The sequence below is a fragment of the Netta rufina genome (genome assembly GCF_964035555.1).
Source record: "Netta rufina genome assembly, chromosome: 4".
NCBI classification, from domain to species: domain Eukaryota; kingdom Metazoa; phylum Chordata; class Aves; order Anseriformes; family Anatidae; genus Netta; species Netta rufina.
The window spans coordinates 35,248,399-35,261,560 of record NC_140127.1 but is presented as its reverse complement, the minus strand read 5'-3'; the positions used below and the strand labels follow the sequence as shown (position 1 = coordinate 35,261,560).

The 13,162-nt window shown below is 42.2% G+C and overlaps 2 protein-coding genes across 2 annotated transcripts in view; one reads left to right on the top strand and one right to left on the bottom strand.

Annotated features, from left to right (window-relative positions):
- The window catches only part of MMAA (metabolism of cobalamin associated A), a 35,894-nt gene extending 33,027 nt beyond the window's left edge, over positions 1–2,867 (top strand). Inside the window, exon 14 of the transcript XR_014618376.1 lies at positions 2,797–2,867. The gene's annotated coding sequence lies outside the window, so the exon portion shown is untranslated. The remainder of the gene's footprint in view (positions 1–2,796) is intronic.
- Positions 1–13,162, bottom strand: part of ZNF827 (zinc finger protein 827) — a 102,287-nt gene that overhangs the window by 4,299 nt on the left and 84,826 nt on the right. The window contains exons 9-13 of the mRNA XM_084286328.1: positions 9,003–9,140; positions 7,313–7,484; positions 5,672–5,838; positions 2,920–3,111; positions 2,647–2,824 (exon numbers count right to left, since the gene is read on the bottom strand). Coding sequence (XP_084142454.1) covers positions 2,647–2,824; positions 2,920–3,111; positions 5,672–5,838; positions 7,313–7,484; positions 9,003–9,140 — 847 coding nt within the window. The remainder of the gene's footprint in view (positions 1–2,646; positions 2,825–2,919; positions 3,112–5,671; positions 5,839–7,312; positions 7,485–9,002; positions 9,141–13,162) is intronic.

The window sequence follows — 13,162 nt, the reverse complement described above, 5'->3', positions numbered from 1 at the left end:
AGCACCGATTCACTCTGAAGGAGCATCCCTTAATCGTGCTGGCTTACCTCCACGGGGCGGCTTCTGCAAAGCAGGCCAGGTTGTGCAGAGTGGCTGACAGGCTCACAGGTGCTTTGTGTAATGACATTCTTAGTGTTTGCACAAAGTCACGTTTGCCATTTTGTCCATTCAGAACTGGTTTAAAATGAATGCTTACAGACAAATATGAAAGCAGCTGTTTAAGTAAAGATGGAATAAACTTGTAATACCACATGTACAGCAAAAGCCTAGAAAATTCCTTTTATGTGACCTTGAACAATAAGCTTGCTGGGTATCCAGCTAGAAACAGCTGAAAGTTGGTCTGCTGGATGATTTGTAGGGATTCCCATTGCTGGGAGATGAGCTAGCCCACGCTCAGAGGGTGTGTGTGCTTGGCAGGGCTTGCCTACAGCTGCCTCTGCCACAGCAGGAATTGTTCCTGTGGGGGAACAGGATGTGGGCTCTGCTTACTCACAGCAGAAAGCGTCCGGACCGGGGTGGACATGGCAAAGGGCCTCACCCCTGGTTCCTGGACCAGGAAGGGCTGAGAAGGCTGGAGCCTTGAAAGCTTGGAAGTGAGCCTGAGCTGAACAAGCCCGGACACCAGCGAAACCAAAGCACACCAGCTCCTGCTTCATATTGTTAAGAGGAAGTTGGTGAAGACAGCTACCTGCCAGGAATCTCTGCTGCATTAAACAAAGCGTACTGCCTTCCAGGTCTAGCTCGTGAGCTAAAGGAGCAAGCCTAGATAAAAAGATAGAGCTCGTGCACCTGGCTGCTGTCTTACAGATGCCTCCATTTCCCGCAGGTATGCATTCACCATTTAGCAGGTCTGCCACTTGTGCTCTGTCGTTTAAGATTACTTCTAAGCAGAGATCCTCTTGCTCCATGTTTGTTTTCCCTTGCTACAAATGGTTGCACATACAGATTTAATTTTATCCAGCTAATAATCGAGAGACTCCTGAGCACAGTGAACAATACAGGAGGACAAACAGATAGTAAAACATCCAGACACTTTTCCTGATGCAACATCAAGTACTCTGATCCAGAGAGGGAGCCTGGCACTGAGGCTGCTAAAGCGATTAGCTCTATTGCAACAGAGAACTCAGCTGTCTATACACACATACCTCTCCTGGGCTGGGTGCTCTCTGGATCAGAATCTCAGATTTTGATCTGGAGCTGGAGGAATCATGTTATTTTCTCTTCCCCCACAGCAAACAGGAGACACAAAAATACAATTTACTTAGATCTCTTCAGGCTCTTCTGGATGCCTTAAGAAAAAAAAAAAATCAGAGCTTTTTCTTAGGTGCAGCTTTCAAGGTACCTCATTATTACTTGAGCTGGGCAGGAATAACTTATGTAGACTGAGAAGCCCGTTCTGTCAGGAAGGTCTGAGTCATAGGTCATGGTTTTTCCTTGGTAAATAGAACAGATTCTGTGCAGCTTAAACCCAAAGTGCATTAGACAACTGGTCTGTACATCCAAGACAGACATCCCGTCGTTCTGGCACGCTACTTGTTTCTCAATCTGGTCTTCTTCCCAGATTCAGTCATCACATCTCAAGTGATCACAGATCCCAATTCATGGAACTACTGAGCTGGAGACCAGACGCTGCCTGGCAAACAGAACCAGTTTCACAAACTGCAGAGCAAACTGATAGAGCTGCTCAGGGTGACGCTGAACGCGGTGCACCAGTCACCTGACAGTTACAGCGCACCAAAAACACTGGTTTGCTTAGCCAGGGCAACGCAAGCAGGGAGTCCTGTGCTGAACCCTAGCTAGGCTTGAAGTGGTTCCAGCCTCTTTTTCCTGCAGCAGCTGGAACAGAGACCAGGGGCATACATCTTGCATAATGTCACATTGCCTGCGCGCAGAGAGCAAGCATATGGCCCCAGCAGTCACTCCTTCCCTCAGGGGTCCAACTTTGACATACGGGCACACTCGCTCGCTAGAAACATTGCTCTGCACCAAAAGACCTTAGAAGCAGCACTCTAGCCAAAGACAAAAGGTCTTTTTTTCTTAAGAGTGTGTTACTTGTTACATCTTAATTTATACGATAGAGATTATTCTGTGGCATGCAAACCAAAGCAGTGAGCATCAAAATTGTTAGTTGCTGGAGAGGGCTGACTTTGCATTAGCATCTACAAGGGTTATAAAGCAACTGAGAGATCTGATTTTGGGAAGCTGACGTCATACGTAGCTGCACAGATCATACAGGATTTAGTTTCTTTGAGCCAGGTGCAGAACAGAGAATGCGCTGTGTGCTCTACTTTGCTCCAATGCCTTCAAAAAAAACCCTCTTAGTTTCACAGCACCTCTGTGCAGTACTGCCTCATTCTTTTAGGATCCACGCTGTCTCCTATTTGACTTGAAATGGGAAAGGGCCATACTTTGCTACAGCTCTAAAACCAGTGGACAGTAGATCTACTACTAGCTATCTACTATAATGACGCAAGCCATTGTAAGGCAACTGTAAAGGACTGGGCTTATATTATCTAAATAAAGGAAGCCCCAAATCTGGATTCCCAGACATTTAGCTAATCTTTTCTAGTTGACTTCCTTTTGTCCTATCCCCAAAGTATTAAAGATGCTTAACACAGTAAAAGTTTGTGTACTTGCTTTCCTTACTTGAGCCCACCGGTGGGGACAGTGTGGCATTTCTTGTGCTCCAGTAATTGCTCAGGTGTCTTCATGAACTTGTGGCACACGTCACACTCAAACATCCGTGTGATCAGGTGGATTTGCAGATGGCGCTCAAACATATTTTTTGTTTTGCAGACAAAGTTACAGAAAACGCATTCAAAGCCTGAAGAATGAAAAAGAGAAAAATGCATTCCTCATATCGTGGCCGGATTTACTGCACAGAAGGTGACAGTTTGTGTTTGTTTAATAGGGTATTACCTTTCTCTGACTTCTCTTCAGTATTCAGTGAGGTCTGAGTACCAGGCACTACAGAAATGACTAGCAGGTTGTTTGAACCTTTATTTTTTGGAGTTACATCTGCATCTTCTTTGCTGTTGGCAGAGTCACTGAGCGCTGACAGCGAAGATGAAGATGGACTGTTAGATTCACTGGGTGTCTTCCTCTCTTCAGCTGAAAAACAGGAATAAAGAGCAATAACTAGTACAGCAAATTAGATGAAAACTCAGTTTTAAATTTCAGAAAAAAAAATTATTTATACTTAAAGTTAATCCAAACTTGCTTCTAAACAAGTCTGAAATCAATTAATTGGTTAAGGAAGCATCATAATTTCACCTCCTTCCATTTTATAAGTGTTTACAGTAGTATATCTCTGTTTTTCCTAGAATGTATTCTGTCTGCAATGGCACGAGCCCTTGTCCATCGTATTCTGCTGCAAGTCAAAAAAACTGGACGGGCAAATCATTACTTCCCATCCATGTGTTGGTTTATTCAGAGCTGTGTTAATATGAACTGTTAGCGAAGTCTGGTTTTATCTACAGGATAAAGTCCCCTGATAGAGGCGTCTGCAAAGAGCAGTGTGTGCCCAGCTTTAAACTCATGAGCGGCACCTTTAAGTAAGTCTGAGATAAAAATGTAGGAATGCACTAATGAAATCTGATGACCCAAGCTGTCAATAGGGAGGATGACTGGGATATCATACAGAAAGATTCACTGACCTTGGGGACCAGAGTAATAGAAATGGAATGAAATTTAATAGTACAGAGTACAAGGCTATGACCTGAAGGGCCAGTAACAAGAATTTTTGCTACAAATGAGGAGTGCTTAAGTTGGAAACAGTCAAGGAAAATAAAAGAAGAATTTGAGCAGAACATGGGATGAATATGAGCTATCAGCATGGTAGAGCCTCCAAGGAAGGTAAATATGATCACAGAATGTTATTGTCTGAGTTATTCCCAGTAGCTGCTGCTGTTTTACGCTACCACCATTACTTATTTCATTTCAACAAATCCACCACGTATGGCAGTGATTGTGTATGTCAAGAGCAGGGATTCTAACAAGAACACACACAGTGAGGGATTGGTACAGTAAGAAAAGAGTATTTCTTGTAAGAAAAGGCTCTACGAACGTTTAGATGGGATTAAGTTGTTCTCCAGGAATATATGAAGGAATAAATACAGTGGGAGGGCCGAAGAAAGGTGGAAGGGCAAGAGGTGGACTGCTGTTTCAGACTGAAGACAGTTCTGGCACAAGAACAAAGTATGTGTGTTCTGATTATCAGTAAGACACATGCTGGAAATTTTAGAAAGGTACCTAATCTTTAATGCCAGAAAATCTGCAGCTGCCTGTCTGTTGGAATAGCTGGTCTGAAACAATTCTACTTGCTTGAAGACATCTGCCAAGACCCTTATGAACAGATCTTTTATGACTCAGTAACCTTACAGGGTAAGGGGCTGGGGTCAAGTGACCCACAAAATCCGTTCTACTTTTTTGCCTCCATATTTGCCATATGTGTAAGCCCTTGCTGAACTGCTTGCTGAATGGCTCATTTTGACAGGGTGAATGAGGAACAAATAATTAAAAGAGAGGCTTTAAAAGACAAGCAGCATCTCCAGTCTTTTAGCCATGAGAGAAGGATGCAATTGAGTACAGCTCAGTTTTGAGCTTTCCATGTGGATGGCATTTCTCCATTTGCCTTGACTTCCTACATCTGAAATAGAGATAGGTTAAGTTTGGGTGAAGACAGAGTTGTAAGGGAACGCTAACACCTCAGATAGCAGAGAGATGGGAGCAGTGTTGTAGTGCTGAGAGCTGTGCTGGCACAAAATCCCATGAGGGCCTTCCATTCCAGTATTTCTGTAGGGACATTTAACTTATGTATTTGTAAGCACAAACAGCTGCATTCCACTCTCCTTTCTCCTTCTCCATATTCCTATTTTCCCACTTTTATCCCTGGAGGATAAAAGGAGGCGCAATTTAACAATGGGAAAATTGTGCAGGATGCAATTCAGCTTCAGTATTGTCAACACAATTATTAGTAGCTTGTGATAGCAAAGTCCTTCTGCCTAGTGTTATAAGAGAAATTAATTAAAAGCATTCTAATTTTCTTCTCCCTAAATTATTCCAGACTTCATTAGCTGGACTACGCATGTGGAGCTTGTTTGAAAACTGCTGTTGCTCTTATCTTTGGCTATTAAGTGAACAGGACCAAGGAGACTTGGTCTGGTATTCAATATAATGTTGCATTTAAGGCATTGCTGAATCACAGTGTTGGCTAGGCATCAACATGATATTCCAACCTGACGGACTGTGGAGGTGAACAAACTGAAGACCAAAGCTCAATATTTTGTGTGTTACAAACTTAGAGCCAGGTATGCATAATTAGCACTCAAAGTCACCTTATCATCTCTGAAGTCAAACCAGGATTTTGATGAAAATTTAAACCAGTCAAAAAACCACAAACAATGTATGCTGACTTCAACCAGGGAGGGGATTTGGGGGATGTGAGGAAGGAAGGCTAAGTAGTCCTTCATTTATTCCCCTAAGCTTGAAAATTGATCTGCACTACCAGATTATTTGCCTGGCTGGAGTCCAATTCACTTCAGCTTTGAGAGATCAGGCCTTAATTAGCAAGCATTTCAGTGAAAGTAAAAAGAGTGCTGATGGCAAGTGTGAAGGTTGCACCTAAAAAGCAGGGAAGAGATCACTGCAGCTGGGAGAGGGGGATCATCACCTGTGTGCTTGCTGTTGACATGAGCCTTCATATCTGCCTCTTCCATGGTGACAAAATCGCACGCGGTGCAGCAGATCGAGAACATCCACTGCTCTTTATCCACGTGGAGGGACATATGACTGACAAACTGGACGTTCATCTCTGTCTCAAACCCACACACATGACAGCTGCAGGCAGAAGGGAATTCAAGAGTAAGCAGGATTAAAAAATAAAGCACAAACAGAAGCACATTGCCCTTCCCTTCATTTTCGCAAGAAAAAACTCACTGCACAGATTTATTTTCTTCCTCACTGTTGAACGTTCACTGGAAAATTCTTTTGTCTGCTGAACTGCCTTTGAACTGATGGCCATGCCAACGTGATTAAGGGCAGGCACAATGCAACAATCCTGTACATGCTATAATGATGCTAAATAATCATAAAGTTAATTAAAAACTACAGATTCCAGATGCTGCGCATCACCTAGCTGATTCCTTTGGGCAATAAGAGGCATTGCAGCCTTGCCAAGATGTTTAGTATGGCTGATACACTGACAAACGGAGAGCTTGCTGCACACTCCAGGAGTTATTTTCAAGCCCTGGAATGGTTCCCGTGCCAAACTGGGATCCTGTGCAAAACTGCCTGGCAGTTTCAGTGTAAGCAAGTAAAAATGGGTTCAAACATTTCTTATGCTTGACTGGAAAACAGCAGTCATCAGCTATACAAATAATTAGCAAGGAGACAGATTTCACAGCCAGTGCATAAACAGAGTGATGTTGAGAGGCAACGGAAGGGACCCTTTAATTTAACTTTTTGTGCAGAGTCCTCCTCTTGTTTTGATTAGGCCATTAACATTTAAAACAAGCCAAAAACATTAAAAAGGCGTATACTCTAGGGCACTATTTTGCCTTCCCAGGGGAAAGGACTAGATAATCTAATCCAGGAGGTCTTATTTATTTCTTACTTCTATGGTTTTGTAATTAAATCTGCTCTTGGCATTTTGACTGAAAGTAAGAGTGATTTTGTAGTCTGCTTGGCCACTAGGGTACATATCACAGTTTGCAGAACACGCAACAGCGCATACAAGGAGAATGTCCAAACAGCCATTTTATCTGGGCAATTCCTTTCAAGTTTCCAGGTAAATTCTCCTGAAGATCTTCTTTTATCATGTTGGTCACAGAACGTATATACCTCTAGCAAAGGAGGGAAATGTGTATGTAGTCATTATAATTATTTTAAAACTTTATTCTTTGATTTCATAGATTTGGCGGAAAACAGTGGAGCTAACGGAGACAACTGGAAGCACAGCACTTTACATTTGCCATGAATCTGTGTATACAATGGGATATTTTGAAGCACAAAACTTAAATGAAAAGTTTATGAGGCTTCTTGGAGCCCATCTGCCTCACACAGCCATTAAAAAACAACTACAAAACACACACCAAAAATGTCAGTCCTTCCCAATGGCCATCCAAGTCAAACAGCACAAGGCAGCCACATGGGTTTTGCTGCTTAGCCCGAAGTCAAATACGGGTAAGCCAAATACTTTGAGAGCAGTTCCACCCAGCGACACCAGAAGGGTGGCCCTGTAACACTGCCTTAGCAGGCAGCTAAGACATTCAGATTCCAGTGTCTGGTGCACAGCCCTTGTCTGGGTCCTCACCTGTAATAATAAGGGTGCTTCTTTCCATCACTGCCTTCAGAAGTGACAGCGCTGACAATGTCCTCAGTGTCTGTACTCACCAGCTTCACAGAATGGACGGTCAGGTGTTGGTTCAGATTAGCACGGCACTTAGCAGCATAGGGGCACAAGTGGCATTTGTATTTTCTCTCTTCTGAGAAAGAAACAGAAAACTTTCAATGTATATTTCATATTGAAGCAAGCGATTTTCAAAGCTTCCAAATATGCATTCTTTGGAGTCTCTCTGAGCAACTTCCTGAATGAGGTACTTTGGAAGCTTGGCACTTTGCAAAGTTATAGTTCACAGCAATTACTCAGAAATAAGAACTCATCCAGAGGTAGTTTAGGGCTAGGCTGTTTTTTGTTTGTTTTTGTTTTTAACATGTTCTACCATTTGTAGTCAGCTAATATAAAACCTCATAAACTGGAAAACTGGGGTAACTGCTGCTCTGAGAGCTGCAGCAGAGCCAGTACAGAAACAGGTCAATAAGCTACACCTACTTCCTTTACCTAGCATCTTTTATTTGATTTTTGGGCCCAGTTATTCTTGAGGTTGCCCATGTGATCGCTTGCAGAGAGTTGATGGTTGATGGTTTTGTATTAAAATCTGAGAGTGGGGAGAAAAGGGAATGCTGCATCATCAGGCCAATTCTGAACACAAGCTAACCAAAAAACCACTCAAAGAGCAATTAAAGAAATTAAACACAAGTTTTGCTGCTTCACAACTGTTAAAATAAAAATTATTTTAAATTAAGCATTTCTAAATCCTGGCAGCGATCTTTTTGTGCATGCCAGGCTTCATTTTGTGAAGAGCTGATTAATAAAACAACCAAACATTACATCAGCTTTTACAACATTTCCCTTTGAAGAGCTGCTGCTCTAAATTTGAAATATAATACTACAAATGTTAGGGGACCAAATTCAATAGAGAAGCTTTGGATTAAGAAAACCCCATAAAGCCAAGGAGCAAGGAGCATCTGAACCTTTTCAGCATTGCTATACTAAATGACACGGCTTATACTGGCATTATGCCAACAGTATTTTTCAGCACCGCATCAGAAATTCTTGCTTTCAAGTCTTAACTTGTGCAGTGCACCTCAGCAGGCCGACGAGGCCCATCTTCCGCATCAAAACTCTGCTAGTCTCAGTGGATTTGATGCTGATCGGATTTAAGAAGGCTGATATGGGGTAGAACAGCCCGTGTTCCTCTCAGAAGAAGTGAATGATGAGAGCAAAGGTGAGTGACAGATCCTAAATCTTTTTGGTTTCACCACATTTGAAACACCAAGGCCAAATCTGTTGTGGTTAAGTAATGTTTAAAAAGCTCATCAGGTGAATGTAAAAAAGGCCAGACAAAGGCTGTGTCTTCGGAACTGTGTTAATGGTTTTGATTAAACAGATGAGGTCTACACGCAAGTCTACTGGAACCTGGACAGACTTGAACTTGTAGATTTTGTAAAGATTAATTACAGATAGGCTGTAAAGAAATGTTAGTTAACTCTCTGTGCACCACGGCTATGACATTCTGGCCTGTTTCTGGGCTTGGCTCTACTCTAGGTGCAAGAAGCTGATAGCTCCTTCCACACACACTCCTCTCCTTACCTTCTCCCCAGGCCATGATGAACATGTGGATTTTCTCAGTGCTGCAGAGAACAACAGAGCATCAGCTTACCTGTGTGCAGCGAGAGATGTCGGGACAACGTCTGCTGTCGGCCAAACACTTTTCCACACACATCGCAGGGGAAGAGCTGGTCGTTAAATTTCCAAGATGGCAATCCATTTCCTGCCTCCAATCCCAGCTTTTCTGCTTCTATGCCCAAAAACACAAACGGAAAGTTGTACTTTAATAACTGTAAAGACTCTCAGATTTCACCCAGCAGAGTCCTGTAGGTGTCATTTAAACACAGCACTTCAGGTATGTGCAGCGTAAAGTGGCACACAAGTTCATGTAAAAAGGAAACTTTCCCAGTGGTGGAAAGAAAGTTAATCTTTCATACAGCATATTCCATACATATTCTAAAGCAGAATACTTATAAACTAGATGTAGAATTAAACCAGATTATGTAAATAGAGAAAGTCCAAGTGAGCAGTGCAAAGCATTAGCCTCCAATTCTGATTTTGTGGAGAGACCCCTCCTTTGGCTTTTTCAATCACCCACTTTTGCCTGGTGGATGAAGAAGACCTGGTCTGAGCTGGTGGTTTATTTTCCACTGGATTATTACTCACAGCTGAAGGAAAACTTCCAACCCTTTCCTATTGATGCAGAAACCGCTGCAATATGAGCATCTTCCACTGAGGGAGAGCAGAAGATTGCTCAGACAAAAGCTAAGTGAAGAGAGCCCAGCATGCCAACGAGCGGGTGGCATCTGGCGTAAGCTCTAACCAGCACCTGTGGTCCTCAGGCATCAAAATCCCCAACAGTTTAGAGGGCTGTCCACTGAAAAACTCAGACCCACAGACAGCACTTATCTTTAGAGAAGTGTTTTTAATTGTTCCAAGGACAGAGAGAGTCTGCTGTACAAAAGAACAAAACAAAACAAAAAACCTCCACACAGCATAAAATACAGACATAAATGCACTCTGTAAAGATGCAGAGAGAAAAAGACTGAAAGTGAGGAGGACAAAAAATGTACACAGTGCTTCAGGAGGAAGATAAAAGCATGACCAGTTTTGATCTGGACAGAAGGGAGCAGGAAACCGATAGAGACTGAAGAGAGCAGTGATACTACTTAGACCTATAGGAGGACTTCTGCTAAAAGGCTGCCAACTTCTACTGGACTGATGAAAGATGCAACGTGCAGAGCACCCTTCTCTAATGCTGCATCGCCTGTGACACTGCTGCCCAGAACTAATTCCCCTGGTGCACGTGTGATGGAGGGAAGCCATTTGGCTGGTATTTTCAAGTACACAGAAGGAGAACAGGAGTGCAAAAATATCTTGCTGAGCTTAAGCTGCTACCTTGGGAGGTTGGTACAAAACAGTGAAATCTTCATCCAGTGCAACACTGAGGAATAAATGCCCACGTGTACAGGCAGCAGCACCTACCACTGCAAATCTGGTTAGTATGTCTGGAAGAGTCTCTCATTCACAGATAGGTGTCCATCTCACTACTGTGATTTAGGCAAATAGTTGTCAAATACTGTAATTAATTTAAATGATAACACAAACAGTGCCTCATTTAGGGCTGAGATTGTACACAGGAAGTTTATGGATGGTTGTATTTGCCAGCCTGGTTTCAGCTCCTGTTCCTTCCTCCTGTGACCTTGTGTGTGTACAATGGTCAGCACAACTCAGAAATTACGAGGCACCTCTGAGTACTACCATCCAACAACAACACAGTGGTTCTTACAAAATTTCTAGTCATGAAACAAGTCCTGCCTCTCCAAAATAGTCACTTTGTGAAATTAAAAATGGAAGACCCTTGCCCCCACCCCCTAAGGGACCGTGACCCTTAACCTCCAGGAACTCGAACAACAAATGATTCTTTTCGTTACCATCCTCGAATTCAAAACAATGGAAAAATCTGACTCTGTACTAACATTACAGTTATTTCAGCAGAGCTTCTTGAGTACATCATTGAAACAGTGCTTTAAAAGAGGCACGTGGTAATAATTATAAGAGAAGGTCACACAGGTGCAGGTTGCTTCAATATGGTCACAACAAAAATGAATTAATTGGGACACATACCAAACAAGTAGGCTCAATTAGGAGTAAATAAGTCTCTTAACAATTCATTTCAGCATTAATCATCAGCCCGCTTTTATCACTTAAGGAGGAGAAATATCCTCTTCCCCCTGGCAGATTTATAGCTATCAGTTCTGGGAAGCTCATAGGAAGTTGGAAAAATATCAACCTTCTGGTTATCTTGAGCTGGTGAAAGCTAGTTCCTCGCAAAGCGGCTGCGTATTTTTCATTGATGCAAAAGAGGATACTGTAGGTGTTTTGAAAGTACTTCTGTTTACTTTAAAGATTTATTCCTGGAGTGAATACCTCCGAACTACACTAACTACATTAACAGTTAGTGTAAAGAAGCACTACCTACAGTGCTTCTTTCTTCCCTTTCTGCTGAATCTTCTCTCTACAGCAAAGTGCTTTTTCTTTTGAGTGAGCTTCTTAGTTTGTTCATGGCAAACCAGAGCTGGTCTCTGGTGCAGCAGGAGCCTCAGCACTTTGTGGGAGATTTTTCAGCTCCGAGGGAAACCACCTATTCCTACTCGCCTCACCCTCTGGAAAGCTCTGTCTGCAGCCTGGACACTGAAGCCCTGTGTCCACGTGGTGGTCCAGAAATCTTCCCAAAACACACACAGTACCTCACCTGGCCAGTGACCTGAGAATCAGGTGAGTCAACATCCACATTCAGTCCCTGGGCTCTGTCTCTAGTTAATGCCAGGGAATGGCCTTTTCTGTGAAGCGAGTACACGTCCAGCGACTCTGAGACCGTAACACTGCTTTGTGCACAGCGTTCCCTGTGCGTCCCAAAGCATTTACCAAGAAAGCATCGTTTTAAGAATACTTTACACAGAGGGTCATGCAGTGGCCAGAAGGAAGATGGACTGAGACCAACTAACATCAAATAATAAATCACCATTGTGAGAGATGCCTCATAGAAATCCATCTTCCACCAAGACATTCCCATACTTAAAAAATAATAATAAAAAAAAAAAGACCTGACATAAGTTTTCTTCTTTAAACATTCAACAGCAAATTCCAAAGCATTTGTGTTAAAAAAAAAAAGGACAAAATAATACTGAAATTATTAAATAACTAAGAGGCTGCATAGGTCTTGGAGTTTAAAACAAAGTATGCTTAGTAAAATGGAAGGCCTCCAAGTTCTTCAGTACATCATTAAAAAGTAATAGTTTAAGACTCGGTATATTAAGGGTTAGTAATAAAATTATTTTGAAATAGTTTTGCATGAAAGTTTTAAGACCTAGATTTTTTATTTTTTTTAATAAAAAAGTAAAACTTCATGAAATTTAGTGAAACACATTTTTATGGTCACCTTTCCTGCCCTTCTGAATCACCTGGCATCACTTCCCTACTAACCCCAAGTCAACTTCATAACAAGTACCTGTATTAAAGCCAACCATTCCCGACGGGGTTAGAAAGAGCTGGGACTGTCCCCACTTCAAGTTTCCCTGTGGTGAGGGTACGGCAGATAACAGCTGCAGAAATGTTGCTTCATCCCTCCCCTTGCCCCTTCAAATAGATTAATTTCTGGTAGGCAAAGCCCAGTGGCTTGAGCTAATTACTACCTACCCCTTTCCTAAGCTGTTAGTGATAATTCTGAACATGTGTGTATTTTCAGTTTTCACATTTAGCAGTGAACTCGTTTTTTGTACCCTCAAAGCAGTAATACCGCTCTGAAGAGCGCGTTAACCACCCCTTCTGAAAAGCCTTAGTCTGACTTCTGACAAATGCCGAGAGAGGATACCGTACCTGGCTGAAGCTGTAAATGAAGAGAACGAAGTGTGACCTGAATGCATAAGTACCTGTCTAGAGTCACTAAATCAGCACTGTGACTGCTAGAAGCTCTCACATAGGAAGAAACTTCCCAAGAGACTGGATTTGGGCTCTGATACGTTGTACTTTGATTACTTATTTTCTTTTACTTAGCTTGTGTGTTTTTCAATTACTGCTTCACGGTGCTTTATACTGCATTGTATTTCAATCTGTGGTTCACTGCAATGCTTAGCTTTGTAACTTTAGACGAATAACTGAAAGAATGAAGCCACTATTTAACTGAAAAATATAAAGATAAGAAAACAACCAAAATATATATGATGAAGCATTTTTCAAAGAAGATAAATTGATGTTTATAACCACTGCTGG